At 35.8% G+C, this 17,487-nt stretch overlaps 2 protein-coding genes across 2 annotated transcripts; both read right to left on the reverse strand.

Annotated features, from left to right (window-relative positions):
• Positions 1-568: 568 nt before the first annotated feature.
• On the reverse strand, positions 569-1,573 carry LOC147364866 (olfactory receptor 4F4). Its single transcript, XM_086318845.1, has one exon. The coding sequence runs from the start codon at positions 1,484-1,486 to the stop codon at positions 569-571; it is 918 nt and encodes a 305-aa protein (XP_086174971.1). The 5' UTR covers positions 1,487-1,573.
• A 5,334-nt stretch (positions 1,574-6,907) lies between these two features.
• LOC147364867 (olfactory receptor 4F6-like) lies at positions 6,908-7,855 on the reverse strand. Its single transcript, XM_086318846.1, has one exon. It carries the CDS (start codon positions 7,844-7,846, stop codon positions 6,908-6,910), a length of 939 nt encoding a protein of 312 aa, XP_086174972.1. The 5' UTR covers positions 7,847-7,855.
• Between the last annotated feature and the right edge of the window lie 9,632 nt (positions 7,856-17,487).

Consider the following 17,487-nt stretch of genomic DNA (forward strand, 5'->3'; position numbering starts at 1 on the left):
TAGGGAAGCCCCTCTTCCTGTCTTTCTTAATAAACACTCATGGATTATGGGATGTTACAATGATAGTAGTTAAACTGTTAAAATGGGAGGAGTTTCTTTTTTAAACCTCTTAAAAGTTGACATATATATTATTATCACTAAGCATGTATATTTTTTTGAATTAGGTGTATAGCATTTGCTTCTTGATGTTTTTAGGTAAAATGAGCCAAATAGAAATTAAAAAAAAATCCTAAGTCAACCTAGTTTCTATCTTTCTCTGTTTTACCCTCAGGACCATCCAAGAAGGCACAGGAGTGTCCAAATGTTAACATATTTATGCCTTTAATTGTTAGAAGAATTAGTGAGATCATATTTTCAAAGTAAAATGTTAAGTTTGCCTCTGTATTCAAAAATATAACAAGATTGTCAAAGAATAAAATGAGGTTGTGTATGTAAATATTCTTTGACAGTTGATTCAGAATATGAAATGGAAGATATCATTTTTCATTAGATTTTCTAAATAACTTACTGATACTGTATAATATGTCATTATCTCAGATTAATCTTACAGATTAATTTTATAAGAGATCTAAGACTTTATCCTAGAATTGATATTCCATTTTCTCAGCCATCTCATTGCAGTCTTCATGTCTTTGTTCCTCAGTGTGTATATCATTGGGTTCAAGAAAGGAGTGACCACAGAATAAAAGACAGCAAGGAATTTATCTAATGACTTGATGGGGAATGGCCAGGCATAAATGAAGATACATGGTCCGAAGAACAAAAGAACTACTGTGATATGAGCAGTTAAAGTAGACAGAGCCTTGGATGACCTCTCTGAAGGGAGATGCTGGATGGTCACTAAGATGACAGTGTATGAGGTGATTAGGAGAAAAAAAGAGCACACAGTGAGCACACCACTGTTAGCAATGACCATGATATCCAACCTATAGGTATCTGTGCAGGCAAGTTTGATGACCCTAGGAAGGTCACAATAAAAGCTGTCTACCTCATTGGGACCACAGAAAGGTAAGTTCATTGCAAAGGCCAACTGGCTCACTGAGTGGAGGAAGCCAGTTCCCCATGCAGCAGCCACAAAGCCAACACATACATTGCCACGCATAATTGTAGTGTAGTGAAGGGGTTTACAGATTGCTACATATCTGTCAAAGGCCATGGCTATAAGGATCATCAACTCACTCCCACCAAAGAAATGAAGGAGAAATATCTGAGAGAGGCAGCCCTTGAACGAGATGACCTTACATTTACTGAAAAAATCAGCAATCATCTTGGGGGCTGTGACTGAAGACAGACACAGGTCAATGAGTGAGAGATTGGCCAGCAGGAAGTACATGGGGGAGTGAAGGTGGGAGTCAGAAGCCACAGTTATGACAATAAGAAGGTTTCCAAACACAATTCCTACATAGAATACAAAAAAGAACACAAATAGGAAAATCTGGAGTTCCTGAGAATTGGAGAGTCCTAGAAAAATGAACTCAGTCACCATGGAGTGATTTGTTTCACTTATTGATTCATTCCAGGAAATATCCTCTGTAGTTACCTTGAATGGAGTGAGAAGAAAGTCAGAAATATTGTGTTCAAATTCAGAGCCCCATTTTGTGTCATTATGTTCACACTCATGATGACATTCTGTGCTTTATTACATAAAGAAATTCAAAATGCCTACAATCTAAACTCAATTTTATCCCACACTCTTTGCCTGGATACGCTTATAGTCCAGTTGTCCAAGCTTTAGTGTTTCCACTTATGTTAGGGCTTATTCCTAATAAAATGCTTTTTTTCATGTTACCCTGTCTGCCAGATTAAATTTATACCCTCACCGTGCATTTATGTCCTCTTTTGCTGAATTCCAAAACAGTTCATATTCTGTGGACCATATCATAGCTCTTAAATACATACAAAACTCTATGATTGTCACATCTACAAAGGCTTTTCACGACATGCATTTTTGAGAGGGTATTTTTAGTAGCCTTATAGTTCATCACAATAATCTTGTATACAGTTATTGGAAACTTCTCTATTAAACTAAAACAAACCCTCGTTCACAATTTAATGTGAGGCAATCACAGTGGGTTTTGTGTGCATCTGTGGATCTTGAATTCATCCTCTTTAAGACTTCTTTTGCCATTTTGTAAATGCAAATACTAATTATATTCCTTCTTATGGTTATTATGAATTTCAACTTTTTTATTTGGTAATTACACAATAGAATTAGATAATTATTAGTAGTGAGAGTTATCACCTCTGATTCATAGAAAAACCCTGGCTCCTCAATAATCATTTAAAAGTTTACTTGTATTCTAAAAATAATCATCATAGCAACATTTCGTTTCCCTATCTTTTAAATGACTGCATTGGATCAAAATTTTTCTAAATCCCCACTAATCTAATACTCTATCAGGATTGAGGGAGGGACATAATTTAAAAATAATTTTCATAATCTCTCAGGAGCTTGGATAGCAATATGAAAACTAAGACAGATGTAGAGATTCAGTCTTATGGGAACTTTACATTTATGAGAATTCTGAAAGAGAAACTAGAAATTATAATAATTTGTAGAGGATAGAATTGATACTTAACATTTGGTAATATGAAAATGCTTAGAAGAAAGATTTATGCCAAAATAAAATTAAAGATGAAAAATAGAAGAAAAGAATAACAACACAAAAATAAGGTTTAAAAATGAGAGAAAGAAGTTAAAAGCAAGAGAATGCCACTGTAGAGGATGTGAGTTTGATCCCTGATGGGGGAACTTAAGATTTCACATGCTGTGTGGGGTGGTCAAAAAAGTTTAAAAAACAAAATAAAATTAAAAAAAATAAAAATTTAAAAGTGAGGAAAATATTTGCTGAGATAAAATGTGAAGAAATTTTAATAGGAAATGAAATTGGAAAAGGATTCTAGAATGCCTACTATAGGATTCATGATTTATTATGTTGGCATGAACTGTTTCAGAATTATGAGCAATTGTTAAATAAATTTCTTTTTTTTTTTTTTTGGCAATTGTTAAATAAATTTCTAACAAATAGTAAGCAGTTAAATAATAGCCATTATAAAAGGTAGTAATAACAGGACATGTGTCAACACATATATAAGAAAAAAATGATGCTAATTTTTTTAATTCTGAGTAATTGTGAACACTGTCACAGCTTTAATTCTGATAATAACTATAATAAGAGTTAGCATAGCAATATATAAATAAAGATCATTTTTAGAAGAAGTAATACATTTGGAAGGAAGTAAAGGATGATGATAATAACATGTAAAGGTATTGTTGGAATATCTTTGTAAGTTGCTACCTGAAAGTTAAGAGCCTGAAAAGTGGTCGTTGGATGTAAGTTGCGAAAGTCATTTCATATATGTATTGGGGAGTCCAGAGGTTTTGCAGTAAGTGAAGTAGAAAATGGAACGGTAGCTTGAAGGGGAAGCTACAAAAGAGAGGAGAGGAAATTGACAGGTCTCAAGGAGTCATGAAAGGATAGGGTATGGCTCATCAAATTTCTTGGGGGAGTAGTATTATGTTTTCTCTACTTAATCAGTCCTTGGAAATTACATTTTTTCTTCATTATCCATTCCATAGCCCTATCCTAAAGCTCCATATTACTGTTTTTAAAATCCTATAAATATTTAGCAATTCTAATTTATTTCCAAGTATAAAAAGAAGTCTAGTAGTAAAACAAGTCATAAAGTCATTTTAGTCCCCTTCTCCTTAGCACAAATATAATCATACTTGTCATTGACAATAAAGAGGATGGGATTCCTATTGTGAGATCATTTCTGACATAATTGATTGATTTGGATGTTTCTTTAAAGTCAAGGAATGTTATTTAGTATTTTCTTTGGATGTTTACTGATGTGAAATCATTTCACTGAGAGAAGACAACAAACTCGATAGTTATGTCAGTATAGATTTACCAAAGTGTTCTCATTTGCAGTGAAAAGATTTTCTACCATGGTAACAAGTAAGAATTCAAATATACTATTCTTCAGCAAAATGAATTTTTTTCACCAACCTCAGGATTCTTCCATTTTTTTCTGAAAAATACACATAAAATTGAATTCTATAGAATGGGTTATTACTAATAGAAGCATTTTATTGTCAATACAAATGCTACAGTTTGGTTAGTTCTGCTAATATATTTCACTTTCATATTCTACCTACCTCCTTCATAACTGGAAGACACTACAGCAATTTTCAGAGCAAGGTGTGTAGACTTTTATTTGTACTTTCTCATGAAGTATACAATTTCCAAGAGAAGAAAATTGATATAAACTAAAAAAAAAAAAAAAAGAAAATTGATATAAACTAATCCTCCTTAGCAAATGACTTCATTAATTAAAAACCATTTGTGGAAGTGACTAGAGGCAGATGAAGAGATCTGAAAATAGTTATCCTGAACTTTGGGTATTGAGAATAACTTTTATAGTCTCACAAGCTTTCCCCTGAGGAAATACACAAAATCATCTTGATTTAAGGGTTAATGTCACAGTTTCTTGGCTAACTCAGGTACTTCTATGACCCTCACTGAATTTAAAAGTAAATTTTTAAGGAATCATAGTAAAACAATTGATAAAATTGTGCAATTAAAATTCAGATGTGTTAAGAAGAAAGCAAATAATAATGTTTTAGATTTTATAGAAAGCAGATAGCTTAGAATTTGTGGAGAAAATATAGGAAAAATACCTTGACAAATAATGTCTAAGTTCTTATTATTTACCATCTTTATTGAGTAGCTTTAATTACCATACAGTGGTTTAAACTGAACTGACTTATCACAGTTAATGTTCCTTAAATCAGTCATAGAAAGAATCCAAATGATCTCTCAGCTGTGCTCCATGACCAGCAGACTTTCCAGATTTTACCTGAAACATGCCAACCATCTTCTTTTTTTTTTAGTTTTTTAATTTTTTTATAAACTTTACAATATTGTATTAGTTTTGCCAAATATCGAAATGAATCCACCACAGGTATACATGTGTTCTCCATCCTGAACCCTCCTCCCTCCTCCCTCCCTGTACCATCCCTCTGCGTCGTCCCAGTTATCCCGCCCCAAGCATCCAGTATCATGCATCGAACCTGGACTGGCAACTTGTTTCATACATGATATTATACATGTTTCAATGCCATTCTCCCAAATCTTCCCACCCTCTCCCTCTCCAACAGAGTCCAAAAGACTGATCTATACATCAATATCTCTTTTGCTGTCTCGTACACAGGGTTATTGTTACCATCTTTCTAAATTCCATATATATGCATTAGTATACTGTATTGGTGTTTTTCTTTCTGGCTTACTTCACTCTGTATAATAGGCTCCAGTTTCATCCACCTCATTAGAACTGATTCAAATGTATTCTTTTTAATGGCTGAGTAATACTCCATTGTGTATATGTACCACAGCTTTCTTATCCATTCATCTGCTGATGGACATCTAGGTTGCTTCCATGTCCTGGCTATTATAAACAGTGCTGCGATGAACATTGGGGTACACGTGTCTCTTTCCCTTCTGGTTTCCTCAGTGTGTATGCCCAGCAGTGGGATTGCTGGATCATAAGGCAGTTCTAGTTTTTAAAGGAATCTCCACACTGTTCTCCAAAGTGGCTGTACTAGTTTGCATTCCCACCAACAGTGTAAGAGGGTTCCCTTTTCTCCACGCCCTCTCCAGCATTTATTATTTGTAGACTTTTGGATCACAGCCATTCTGATTGGCGTGAAATGGTACCTCATAGTGGTTTTGATTTGCATTTCTCTGATAATGAGTGATGTTGAGCATCTTCTTTGTTCTAAGTGCCCTTGCTTAAAAATGAACACATTGAAGAAGCTGAGATTGTAATGGAGTATCCTTCTCTAGTAAATAAGTCCTTTCAAATACTTACAGAATTGTAGATACTTTTAAAGAATGAATAAAGATATGCTTTGAACACAAATATTGAAAAAAAATGGAAAATAGGCAAAATTTTGCATAATAGAAAATACTAGAGTCTATTTCTAAAACAATATTGTATGAAATACATTATCAAAGTCTAAAAGCAATTTTAATTCTTAATGTAGTGTCATAGTGTTGACCTTCCTATTTATCTAATTAAAATACAAGTATGATGAGAATTGCTTCTTCCTCAATTTTAATGTCTACTGGCTTACATAAAGCCATATTTTATCTTTGGATTACATAATTTCCATAAGAAATATTAATTGATTTCCAATGATGCTTGTTATCAAATGGAAAATACTGATGAAGTTAAATTACATGTATATGTGTGTGTATATATATATGTATATACACATATATACAAGTGTACATATCTATCTGTAGATGTAAAATATCCACATGAATATTGAATGCAGCCATGTGGTAACTACAGTTTAGGTTTGGAGGTTAGGTAGAAATATAAGCTGCAACTCTATGTAAATGAAATTCTTTGATTAATGCCTTCTTTTTTGTAGGCGTCTCAGTTTTTTTGGGTTGTTGTTTTATAATTTTATTTATTTATTTTTGGTTGTGCTTGGTCTTTGTTGCTGCATGGACTTTTCTCTAGTTGAGGCAATCTGGGGCTACTCTCTAGCTGTGGTTCATGGGCTTCTCATTCTTGTTGCAGAACACAGACTCTAGGGCATGCAGGCTTCAGTAGTTGCAGCATGTGGGCTCAGTGGCTGGGCTCTAGAGCACAGCCTCAGCAGTTGTGGTCAATGAGCTTAGTTGCTCTGAGGCGTATGGGATCCTCCTGGATCAGGGATCAAATCCATGTCCTCTGCATTGGCAGGTGGACTATACCATTGAACCACTAGGGAAGCACCTTCTCAGTTTTTAAAAGCAATAATGAAAATGAACACATTCTATAGTGTTCATGGTGACCACAAGGGTCTTGATGATTCATGACATTCATCTTGTGCTCTCATCAATGAAATCTCTCATGTCACTTCCCTAGAATTTAAAAGCTGTTGACTTAGCCTTGTCATTGCCACCTTCATATCTCTGTTCCTTAAAGTATATATGGCAGGATTTAAGACGGGGGTGACAACAAAGTCCACAATGGCAAAAAATGTATCCAGTGACTTTGTAGGGAAAGGCCATATGTAGAGAAACATGCATGGAAGGAAAAACAAAAACACTACAGTTATGTGAGCTGACAGAGTGAAGAACGCTTTGGATAAATATTTTGAAGAATGTCGTCGGACAGTGATCAGAATGAAGATGTATGATATAATTAGGAGAAAAAAGGTGCCCATAGATATGAAGCCACTGTTGGCAGTGACTACAAATTCTAGTTTGTAAGTATCTATGCATGCAAGTTTAATAACCCGAGGAAAATCACAATAAAAGCTCCCCACATTATTAGGTCCACAGAAGGGTAAATTTATGACAAAGACAAACTGAGACACAGCATGAGTCACTCCAATTATCCAAGCAGCAACTACTAAAAACATGCACATTTTGGGATTCATAATAGTTATATAATGGAGAGGCTTGCAGATTGCTGTGTACCTGTCATATGCCATGGCTATGAGCAGCAGCATCTCCACTCCTCCTATGACATGGATAAAGAACATTTGTAGCATGCAGTTGTGGAAAGAAATGATTTGACAGTCACTGAAAAGATCAGAGATCATCCTGGGAACTGTGGTGGATGAAAGGGCTAGGTCAATGAGTGACAGGTTGGCCAATAGAACATACATGGGGGTATGTAAGTGGGAATCAAAAATCACCGTGACCACAATGAAGACATTTCCCAGGATAATCCCCAAATACAATACAGAGAAGAAGAGAAAAAGTAAAAACTGCATCCCTAAGGATTGTGTAAGTCCCAGTAACACAAATTCAGTTACCACAGAGCCATTTACTTGGTCCATTGAATAATAAAGAAGAGAAGACTGTCAAGTGACCTGCAACAAAAGAAAGGAGGGATCAACTTAATACAACTTAAATGTTGATAATTTAAAATTGGTCCTTTAACTTAAATGATTATAGACTACTTACAAAATAATGGGAACCAGGGTATAAAATATTGAATACAACAAAGCTTCACTCAGAGACAATCTTTTGCTTTAAATGATCCTATTTATTTAAATATGTGACCAATCAGACAATTTATGGTGTTAGGAAAGAACATATAACATAAACTCAAGGAATACAGATGAAGTGAAATAATAAAAGTTAAAAACCAGAATACTGAATCCTAGAAAATTGGAAGAGGGTATAAGAGCATATAAAATGATTAAAAAATAGATAACCTTTTAAAAATATAATCAGGAACGATAAAGTTAAATAGAAGTTAGAAATGAATATGAAAAGTGTTGGTCACTCAGTTATGTTCAACTCTTGGAGACATCTGTAGCCCACCAAGCTCTTCTGTGCATGAAATTCCCCAGGCAAGAATACTGGAGTGGGTTGACATTTCCTTCTCCAAGGGATCTTTCTGATCCAGGGGTTGAACCTGGATCTCCTGTATTGCAGGCAGATTCTTTACCATCTGATACACTACACATATTAGAAATGAGTATAGACATTCCTAATAACTGTTAAGATACCTCTGAATGCTATTTCCTACATGTACTTAAAAACAATCTACCTTAAAAATCTTACGTGAATTTGAAGTACCATAGACAGACAAAAGATTGATATCTTCATAATATTTTTAAAAAGTTCAAATCATTTAATAAAACCTCTGAGGCCTAATAGATAAATGGACAAATGATATGAAGAGAGAATTCAGAAAAGTAAACTATCTATGTATTTTTGCATATATATATATATATCTTCCTCAGAAATCAAATCAAATATAAAGCTATTATTTTTCTATTAAGTTAAAAAAAGTTTTATAGTATTTTTGTCAAAACCAACACTCATTGAGATAGGCACATTCATACACCCTTGATAGAAATATAGACTAATCTAAAATTAAGAAAATATTTTGAAATGGTACTGATGAACATAGCAGAGAAGGGACTTGACACACAGAGGGAAGGTGAGGGTAGGACGAATTGAGAAAGTAGCATGGACATGTATACGCTGTAATGTGTGAAACAGATAGTGGGATGTTGCTATATAACACAGGGAGCCCAGCCTGGTGCTCCTTGATGATCTAGAGGTGGGGACTGGGAGGAGTGGAGGGAGGCTCAAGAGTGTGCATGAGTATGGCAGAAAGCAACACAACAAAATAAAGCAATTTTCCACCAATTAAAAAAGAAACTAAAGATTATTAAAGAAAATATTTTGAAATCATGTGTCAAGAATCTTAACTCCGTACCACTTGGTGCAGTAGTACTCCTTGTGGAATTCTATTTGTGTCGAAAAAGATTATTGCACAAAAATGTTTGTCATACTTTACAGTTGATAAAACTTTGAACAATTTAGATGTCAAACATTAGGTTTAATTCTATTATGAGGGAAAATATTATAGTTATTAAAATAAGTTAATAGAAATTTATAGTGGCATTATTAAGAATTTTATTTATAATATTAAGTGTATGAAAAGTAAACAGATTGCATAGTACAGTAGTTGACTTTTATTTTTTAGAACTTGAAAAATCCTTTAGATTTTAAGTATCTTTCAGTATAGCTATAATATTTATATTAGATTTTTTGATAAAAACATCCAAGAGCATAGAGAGCTAAAGGATGATTTATTAAGAAGGTTCAAAAACAAAGAATAATTTGTAATTATTAGAAGACTAGCTGGAAAAGTCAAGGACTTTAATACTTCTCTCATCCAATTAGACATTTTCATAAGCTGTCAGAACTGATTAATAGATGATAGTATTAGGGCAGAATGTAGCTAAATAAGTGTAGTGTCCTGATGGATCTGGATTTTGATGGTGGAAATAGGAAGGGTTTGATTAACTTCCTATTTCAGCAATATACTATTGTTTCTGTTGCTTCTTGATTAATTTTTCTATTGTCTTCTACCTTCTCTCACCCAGATGTTCTAAAAACCCTTCCTAGCATTTTCTCTGAAAACTATGATAACCATTTGAAATTTATTCATTCAATTATCAATGGACTTCATATCCATATTTAAATCACCCAGGTCACAGGGGCGTAAGGGCAAAGAATTTGGGGAGTGGAATTGAATCTGGGGAGCATTATAGAGTTCAGAAAGTCATCCCTAGAAGATTTCATGGCAATACCCTCTATTCTGCTGAGCAGAAGGTGTTGATTTCCTGATCTCATCATTCAAGTCACTATCTTGGAGTAATGAAGCTGAAGCTTAAGAATCATGTTGACTGCTTATGATCAACGATTTTATCCTATAAAGCTAACATTAAACATATAAACTCAATTCTTCAAGTCTCCATCATCATGAAAGTGGATGTTTCATCTTATAAAAACAATTGAAGTTTTCTCTAAATTGATTTGTCGTATTTGAAAATTTCCACCTGTATTAGCTTAGTACTGCTGAAATGGTGCTTGTCTTGGAGTGCGAGTGATAATTAAGTTTTTTAAACTGGAGAAGGAAATGGCAACCCACTCCAGTACTCTTGCCTGGAAAATCCAATGGATGGAGGAGCCTGGTGGGCTGCAGTCCATGGGTTGCAAAGAGTCAGACACGACAGAGCGAGCTCGCTCACTCACAAAGAGAAAAATCCAATACTCTTTGAGTCTATTAGCCTAAAGACTCTAAGATTCCATTTAAAAGTATAATTAAATTTATTGATAATCTTTAATTATGCTGCTGCTGCTGCTAAGTCGTGTCAGTCGTGTCTGACTCTGTGCGACCCCATAGATGGCAGCCCAACAGGCTCCACTGTTCCTGGGATTCTCCAGGCAAGAATGCTGGAGTGGGTTTGGTATAATTACAATATAAAACATGGCGCTATAAGCATAGTAGTGTGGTGAAGTCAGTCAGTAACATGTCTAGGGAACAGGCAGGAAAGAAGATCTAAAGAAAGAGGAAGAATGAAAATAGAAAGGGAGTGAAGAATTAAACGAAAACAGGGGATGGAATAAATAAAATCTAGGACAAATAAAGAGGATAAAATGATGATTAAAAGAGAACATTGGTGCAATGTTGCACATCTTTGCTTAATTGCCTGTCATTGTTTACATCAACACACATCAATACATTATGAACACCTAAGAGTGTGAGCTTTATCTGCATTTCCATTCACTATTTTAGTACATTTTGCCTGAAAGGATGGAAAGTAATAATAAAATTTTAGGGAAAATAGTCACTGATATGAAGAAAAGTTAAGACATTAAGCAAATAAATAATGGATGTGGCAGAGGGGTTTGACAGTATGGAATGGGTATAGTTTTGGCATGGTGGTTCAGCTGACAGGTCACCTCTAAAACATTAGGAAGTAACTGATTAAAAACACCCCTTTAACTTCCAGTCAGTATTTTGCTTTCCTTATTTCTAATATTTATAGCTTTTTGTAAAATGTAAAAATTAAAGTTCATTACGTAGGTACACTTTCTGCTTTGTCCAACACTGTGTCTCTTGACTAAAACAGGCTGGCACATAGAAAAAGCTCAAGGAATATTTGAAGAATAAATTGTCCAGAAATTATCACTAAATTGCCCAAGTAAACAAAATAGAAGTCCTCACAAATATATAGAGAAATTGAAGTTAACAACACCTTCTCCACAAGCTTGTGCTTCCTAATGAGATATGTATGTGTATATATATATATATATACATATACATACACATATACACATATATATAACCTAATGAGATATGTGTATATATATATATAATCATGAGTATTTAAGATAAATGAAGAAGGGCCCACCCATTCTGTTATAAACATCTAGAATTAATGTGTATCATTATTCAAGAAGTCCTGATGACCTGAGAGTGCTTGTTTGGAGAAAAAGACCACATACTTGGTTTCTCTGCCTTCTTAGGAAACACTGGTGACTGTGTGAAGTTCCCAGGAGTTCTTCAAAAGCCAAGTCCCCTTAGAACTTGCCATCTCTCCTATTGGAGATTTAAAATTTATCAGTTATCCAATGCCTGGAGAGACAAATCTTGAAACAAAAAAGATTATTAGAATGATACATTTTTATAGAAGTAGGAAAGAACTTTGAGATTATATTGCCCAGTTATTTCATTCTACAGATGGAAAACAACCCAGTGAGGTTAAATGCCCAGTGTATTTGCAGGAATACATTCACAGAGCCAGCACTAGAAGTCAGCCTAACTCAGTCCAATGACCTTCCTCACTCACGATCTACACCTGCTTGTAGGAAAAGTCATTAAAAAGCTAGACTGTTTATATTTAATAGTATCACACCAAATTGGAAGAGTCCTATTCATCCCTGAGTTCTCTTTCCTTTTAAAATAAAATGAGCCGTCCCTTTCTGAAAGACTATTTTTTTCCCCATTGGGTATTGCTCTTCCTTATCCCCTCTCCTATTTCTTCAAACAACTTGGCCAGTCCTTGAACAGTTCTCTTTCAGAATTTTCAGCCAGCATCTCCTCTGTACTGTCCTCTGGCACAACACCAGAATCTTCTTTGAATCTGAGCATATGCTCTCAGTCTAGGCATTGGTTGGAGCCTTCAAATTCAGAGGAAAGTAATAGTGAAGGAGAGGGAATCACACTAGAATCCTGGAGGCTGAGGACTGAGATTTCCTTTTGTTTTAAAACAGAATTTGATCCTTAAATAGTATAGGAGTACGTGAGTCCAGAACTCTGTTTTGCACAATGGAAAACGAAGTTTAAAATGAATTGGAAAGCACAAAAGCCAGAAACGTGAATCTTGAAAATTTTTCACATTAAGAAGATAAAAATATCAGAAGGTATATGTGTGTGTGTGTGTGTAATTAATTTTAGAAGACAATGCAATTCAATGATTGAAATTTGATGATAGGAAAGAGATGGTATAGGATGAAAGGACAAATAGATTTCAAAAGAGAAAACTGACACAATATTTTACAGGGGAATGGAAATTGAAGGAAGGTCGAGGGTTATGGGGAGAGGGAAGCAACCATGACAGGGATGGTTTTGTAATTTAAAAGTGTCTTTCTTACTTGCCTGTTCAGTCACAGGGTGTATATTTTTAGAAGAAGAGAAAGTCAGAGAGTGTACTCTTTTATATTTGTAAAAAGCACTCCCACCCCACTCAAAGATAAAGCTATATATAAGATTCTCCATGAGAAATAACCTAATTAGCTGCATAAGAGAGTGACTCGCTGCTGCAGCAAAGATGGCTAATACTCAGCCCATTATTAGATTCTCTTGGGGACTAAATCTTTGAGTCACATTGGTTTCCCCAAGAGAGAAATATTGAAAAATTTTTCTGGTGATGAAACAGAGGGAAAGAAGGAAGGTTTTTTTCAAAAAAATATTATTGGAATATAGTTGAGTTACAATGTTGTATTAGTTTCAGGTGTACAGCAAAGTGAATCTGTTTTACAGGAAGATTTTGACATAACATATTGGATTGTATAATAAAAATCCCTCTTTATGGTGGATGATCTTGCTTTGAGTGACTGAGATGAAGGTGTGAAAATATATCCTGAGAAACAAGATATTCATAGTACCAGACTTGAAGAAATAAATCTAAACCCTTGATAGGTAAAGATAATTTTCATAATTCATAATACTTTTCCTATTTTTAATTATGGCAGATGTTTACCTGAGACTCTACTTGTGCTCATAAACTTCGGACTACTGGGGATGAAGGTCTTAAATGGTTTTGAACTTCATTTTTCCTGACTTGACTGGATACAAGTAAATTTTGGGTTTGTTGGATCAATGTCTGAAGAGAAAAAAATGTAGGGAGTTATTTTGAGTTGTCTGTAATAGGCGCTCTGTCCATGGGGATTCTCCAGGCAAGAATACTGGAGTGGATTACCATGTCCTCCTCCAGGCGATCTTCCCAACCCAGGGATCGAACCCAGGTCTCTCACATTGCAAGCAGATTCTTTACCATCTGAGCCACCAGAGAAGCTCTGTGAGCAGTATAGAACTCCATAAATCATTCTACCATGCCAGTAGAACGATTGTCCTTTTGTTCCAAGTGAGGAGATTGGGGTACCAGGGAAAACAGCATATTCAGATGAATGAGGGAGAATATAGGCAGAAATAGAGTCCTAGGAAGCTGGCCGCTAGGCACAGAGCATCTCCTGGGCTATGTGAGGTTCTCTCCTGGGACATGCGACACAGGTTAGTTGGCAGTGGAGAAACCTCAGTCCCAGTAGATCAGAAATTGTTAATGTAGAGTTCTTGAGACCTGAGAGTATCAGAGAGGCCCGAGACCAGTGATTCACAGGCTGAGATTGGCTCAAGATTTGAATGGACAAAGCCTGTAAAAAGAACTCCCTGGTATATTTCACAGGAGATTTCAGTTCTACTTGAGGAGATAGAGGCAGAAAAAATTAATTAAGGAGAGACAAGTAGAAAAAAAAGGGGAGGATTTCTTTAAATCTGTGTGATCTTTGATCAAAAGTAAAAAGAAATCACAATTTCTATACAACAAATTATTCACAATGTTAATTTTTATTCTTTGTTGGGGTTTATTAGTTAATTAATTTTTATTTTTTAAATAAACATTTTTTGGAGTATAGTTGCTGTACAATGTTGTGTTAGTTTCTGCTTTACAGTGAAGTGAATCAGCTATCCATATACATTTATCCCCTCTTTTTTGGATTCCCTTCTTATTTGGATCAACACAGAGCACTGAGTTGAGTTCCCTTTGCTATACAGTAGGTTCTCATTACTTATCTATTTTATACATAGTAATGTATATATGTCATTCCCAGCCTCCCAATGCATCCCACCCTCCTTGCCCCCTTGGTGTCCATACATTTGTTTTATATGTCTGCGTCTCTGTTTCTGCTTTGCTAATAGGTTCATTTGTACCATTTTGTCTAGATTCCACAGTTCATTTCAGTCGCCCAGGTGTGTCCGACTCTTTGTGACCCAATGGACTGCAACATGCCAGGCTTCCCTGTCCATCACCAACTCTCAGAGTTTGCTCAAACTCACGTCCACCGAGTCAGTGATACCATCCAACCATCTCATCCTCTGTCGTCAGCTTTTCCTCCTGCCTTCAATCTTTCCCAGCATCAGGGTCTTTTCAAATGAGCCAATTTTTTGCATCAGGTGGCCAAAGTATTGGAGCTTCAGCTTCAGCATCAGTCCTTCCAATGAATATTCGGGGCTGATTTGCTTTAGGATTTGATCTCCTTGCAGTCCAAGGAACTCTCAAAAGCCTTCTCCAACACCACAGTTCAAAAAATCAATTCTTTGGCACTCAGCTTGCTTTGTAGTTCAACTTTCACATCCATACATGAACTAGCAAAACCATAGCTTTGACTAGAGGGACTTTTGTTGGCAAAGTGACGTCTCTGTTTTTTAATATGTTGTCTAGGTTGGTCATAGGTTTTCTTACAAGGAGCAAGCATCCTTTAATTTCAAGGCTGCAATCACCGTCTGCCGTGATTGAGGAGCCCAAGAAAATAAAGTCTCTCACTGTTTCCATTGTTTTTCCATCTATTTGCCATGGAGTGATGGGACCAGATGCCATGATCTTTGTTTTTGAATGTTGAGTTTTAAGCCAGAAAACTGCCTAATGAGTGCAACACTTTCACAGCATCATCTTTTAGGATTTGAAATAGCTCAGCTGGAATTCTATCACCTCCACTAGCTTTGTTCATGGTGATACTTCCTAAAACACACTTGACTTTGCATTCCAGGATGTCTGGCTCTAGGTGACTGATCTCACCGTAGTGATTATCTGGGTCATTAAGTTTGTTTTTTTGTTTGTTTGTTTGTTTGTACAGTTCTTCTGTGTATACTTGCCACCTCTTCTTAATATCTTCTACTTCTCTTAGGTCCATACAATTTCTGTCCTTTATTGAACCCATCTTTGCATCAAGTGTTCCCTTGGCATCTCTGATTTTCTTGAAGCAATCTCTAGTCTTTCCCATTCTATTGTTTTCTCTATTTCTTTGCATTGATCACTGAAGAAGGTTTTTGTATTTCTCTTTGCTATCCTTCAGAACTCTGCATTCAGATGGGTATATCTTTCCTTTTCTCCTTTGCCTTTAGCTTCTCTTCTTCTCTCAGCTATCTGTAAGCCCTTCTCAGACAACCATTTTGCCTTTTTGCATTTCTTTTTCTTGGGGATGATTTTGATTACTGTCTCCTGTACAATGTCATGAACCCCTGTCCATAGTTCATCAGGCACTCTGTATATCAGATCTAGTCTCTTGAATCTATTTCTCACTTCCACTGTATAATCATAAGGGATTTGATTTAGGTCATGCCTGAATGGAAATAGATGGGAAAACAGTGGAAACAGTGTCAGAATTTATTTTTGGGGGCTCCAAAATCACTGCAGATGGTGATTGCAGCCATGAAATTAAAAGACACTTACTCCTTGGAAGGAAAGTTATGACCAACCTTCATACCATATTAAAAAGCACAGACATAAATTTGCCAACAAAGGTCTGTCTAGTCAAGGCTATGGTTTTCCAGTAGTCATGTATGGATGTGAGAGTTGGACTGTGAAGAAAGCTGAGTGCCGAAGAATTGATGCTTTTGAACTGTGGTGTTGGAGAAGATTCATGAGAGTCCCTTGGACTGCAAGGAGATCCAACCAGTCCATTTTAAAGGAGATTAGTCCTGGGTGTTTATTGGAAGGACTGATGCTAAAGCTGAAACTCCAGTACTTTGGCCACCTCATGTGAAGAGTTGACTCATTGGAAAAGACTCTGATGCTGGGAGGGATTGGGGGCAGGAGGAGAAGGGGACGGCAGAAGATGAGATGGCTGGATGGCATCACTGACTCGACGGACATGAGTTTGAGTGAACTCCAGGAGTTGGTGATGGACAGGGAGGCCTGGCGTGCTGCGATTCATGGGGTCCCAAAAAGTTGGACCCGACTGAGAGACTAAACTGAACTGAACTGAATGGTTTAGGGGTTTTCTCCACTTTCTTAAATTTCAATCTGAATTTGGTAATAAGAAGTTCATGATCTGAGCAACAGTCAGCTCCCGGTCTTATTTTGACTCACTGTATAGAGCTTCTCCATGTTTTGCTGCAAAGAATATAATCAATCTGATTTTGGTATTGACCATCTGGTGATGTCCATGTGTAGAGTCTTCTCTTGTGTTGTTGCAAGAGGGTGTTTGCTATGACCAGTGCATTTTCTTGGCAAAACTTTGTTGCCATTCTTCATTTTGTACTCCAAGGTCAAATTTGCCTGTTACTTCAGGTATCTCTTGACTTCCTACTTTTGCATTCCAGTCCCCTATAATGAAAAGGACATCTTTTTTGTGTGTTAGTTCTAAAAGGTCTTGTAGATCTTCATAGAACCATTCAACTTCAGCTTATTCAGCATTACTGGTCAGGGCATAGATTTGTATTATTGTGATATTGAATGGTTTGCCTTGGAAACAAACAGAAATCATTCTGTTGTTTTTGAAATTGCACCCAAGTATTGCATTTTGGATTCCTCTGTTGACTATGATGGTTACTCCATTTCTTTTAAGGGATTCTTGCCCATAGTAGTAGATACAATGGTCATCTAAATTC

Source organism: Bos grunniens, chromosome 10 (assembly GCF_055505025.1).
Source record: "Bos grunniens cultivar Pamir isolate PY7600 chromosome 10, Bosgru_T2T1.0, whole genome shotgun sequence".
Classification (NCBI taxonomy): Eukaryota; Metazoa; Chordata; class Mammalia; order Artiodactyla; family Bovidae; genus Bos; species Bos grunniens.

Excerpts from the sequence above, each read along its gene's own strand:
- LOC147364866 (XM_086318845.1), bottom strand. The coding sequence starts at position 1,486 with ATGGTGACTGAGTTCATTTTTCTAGGACTCTCCAATTCTCAGGAACTC.
- LOC147364867 (XM_086318846.1), bottom strand. The coding sequence starts at position 7,846 with ATGGACCAAGTAAATGGCTCTGTGGTAACTGAATTTGTGTTACTGGGA.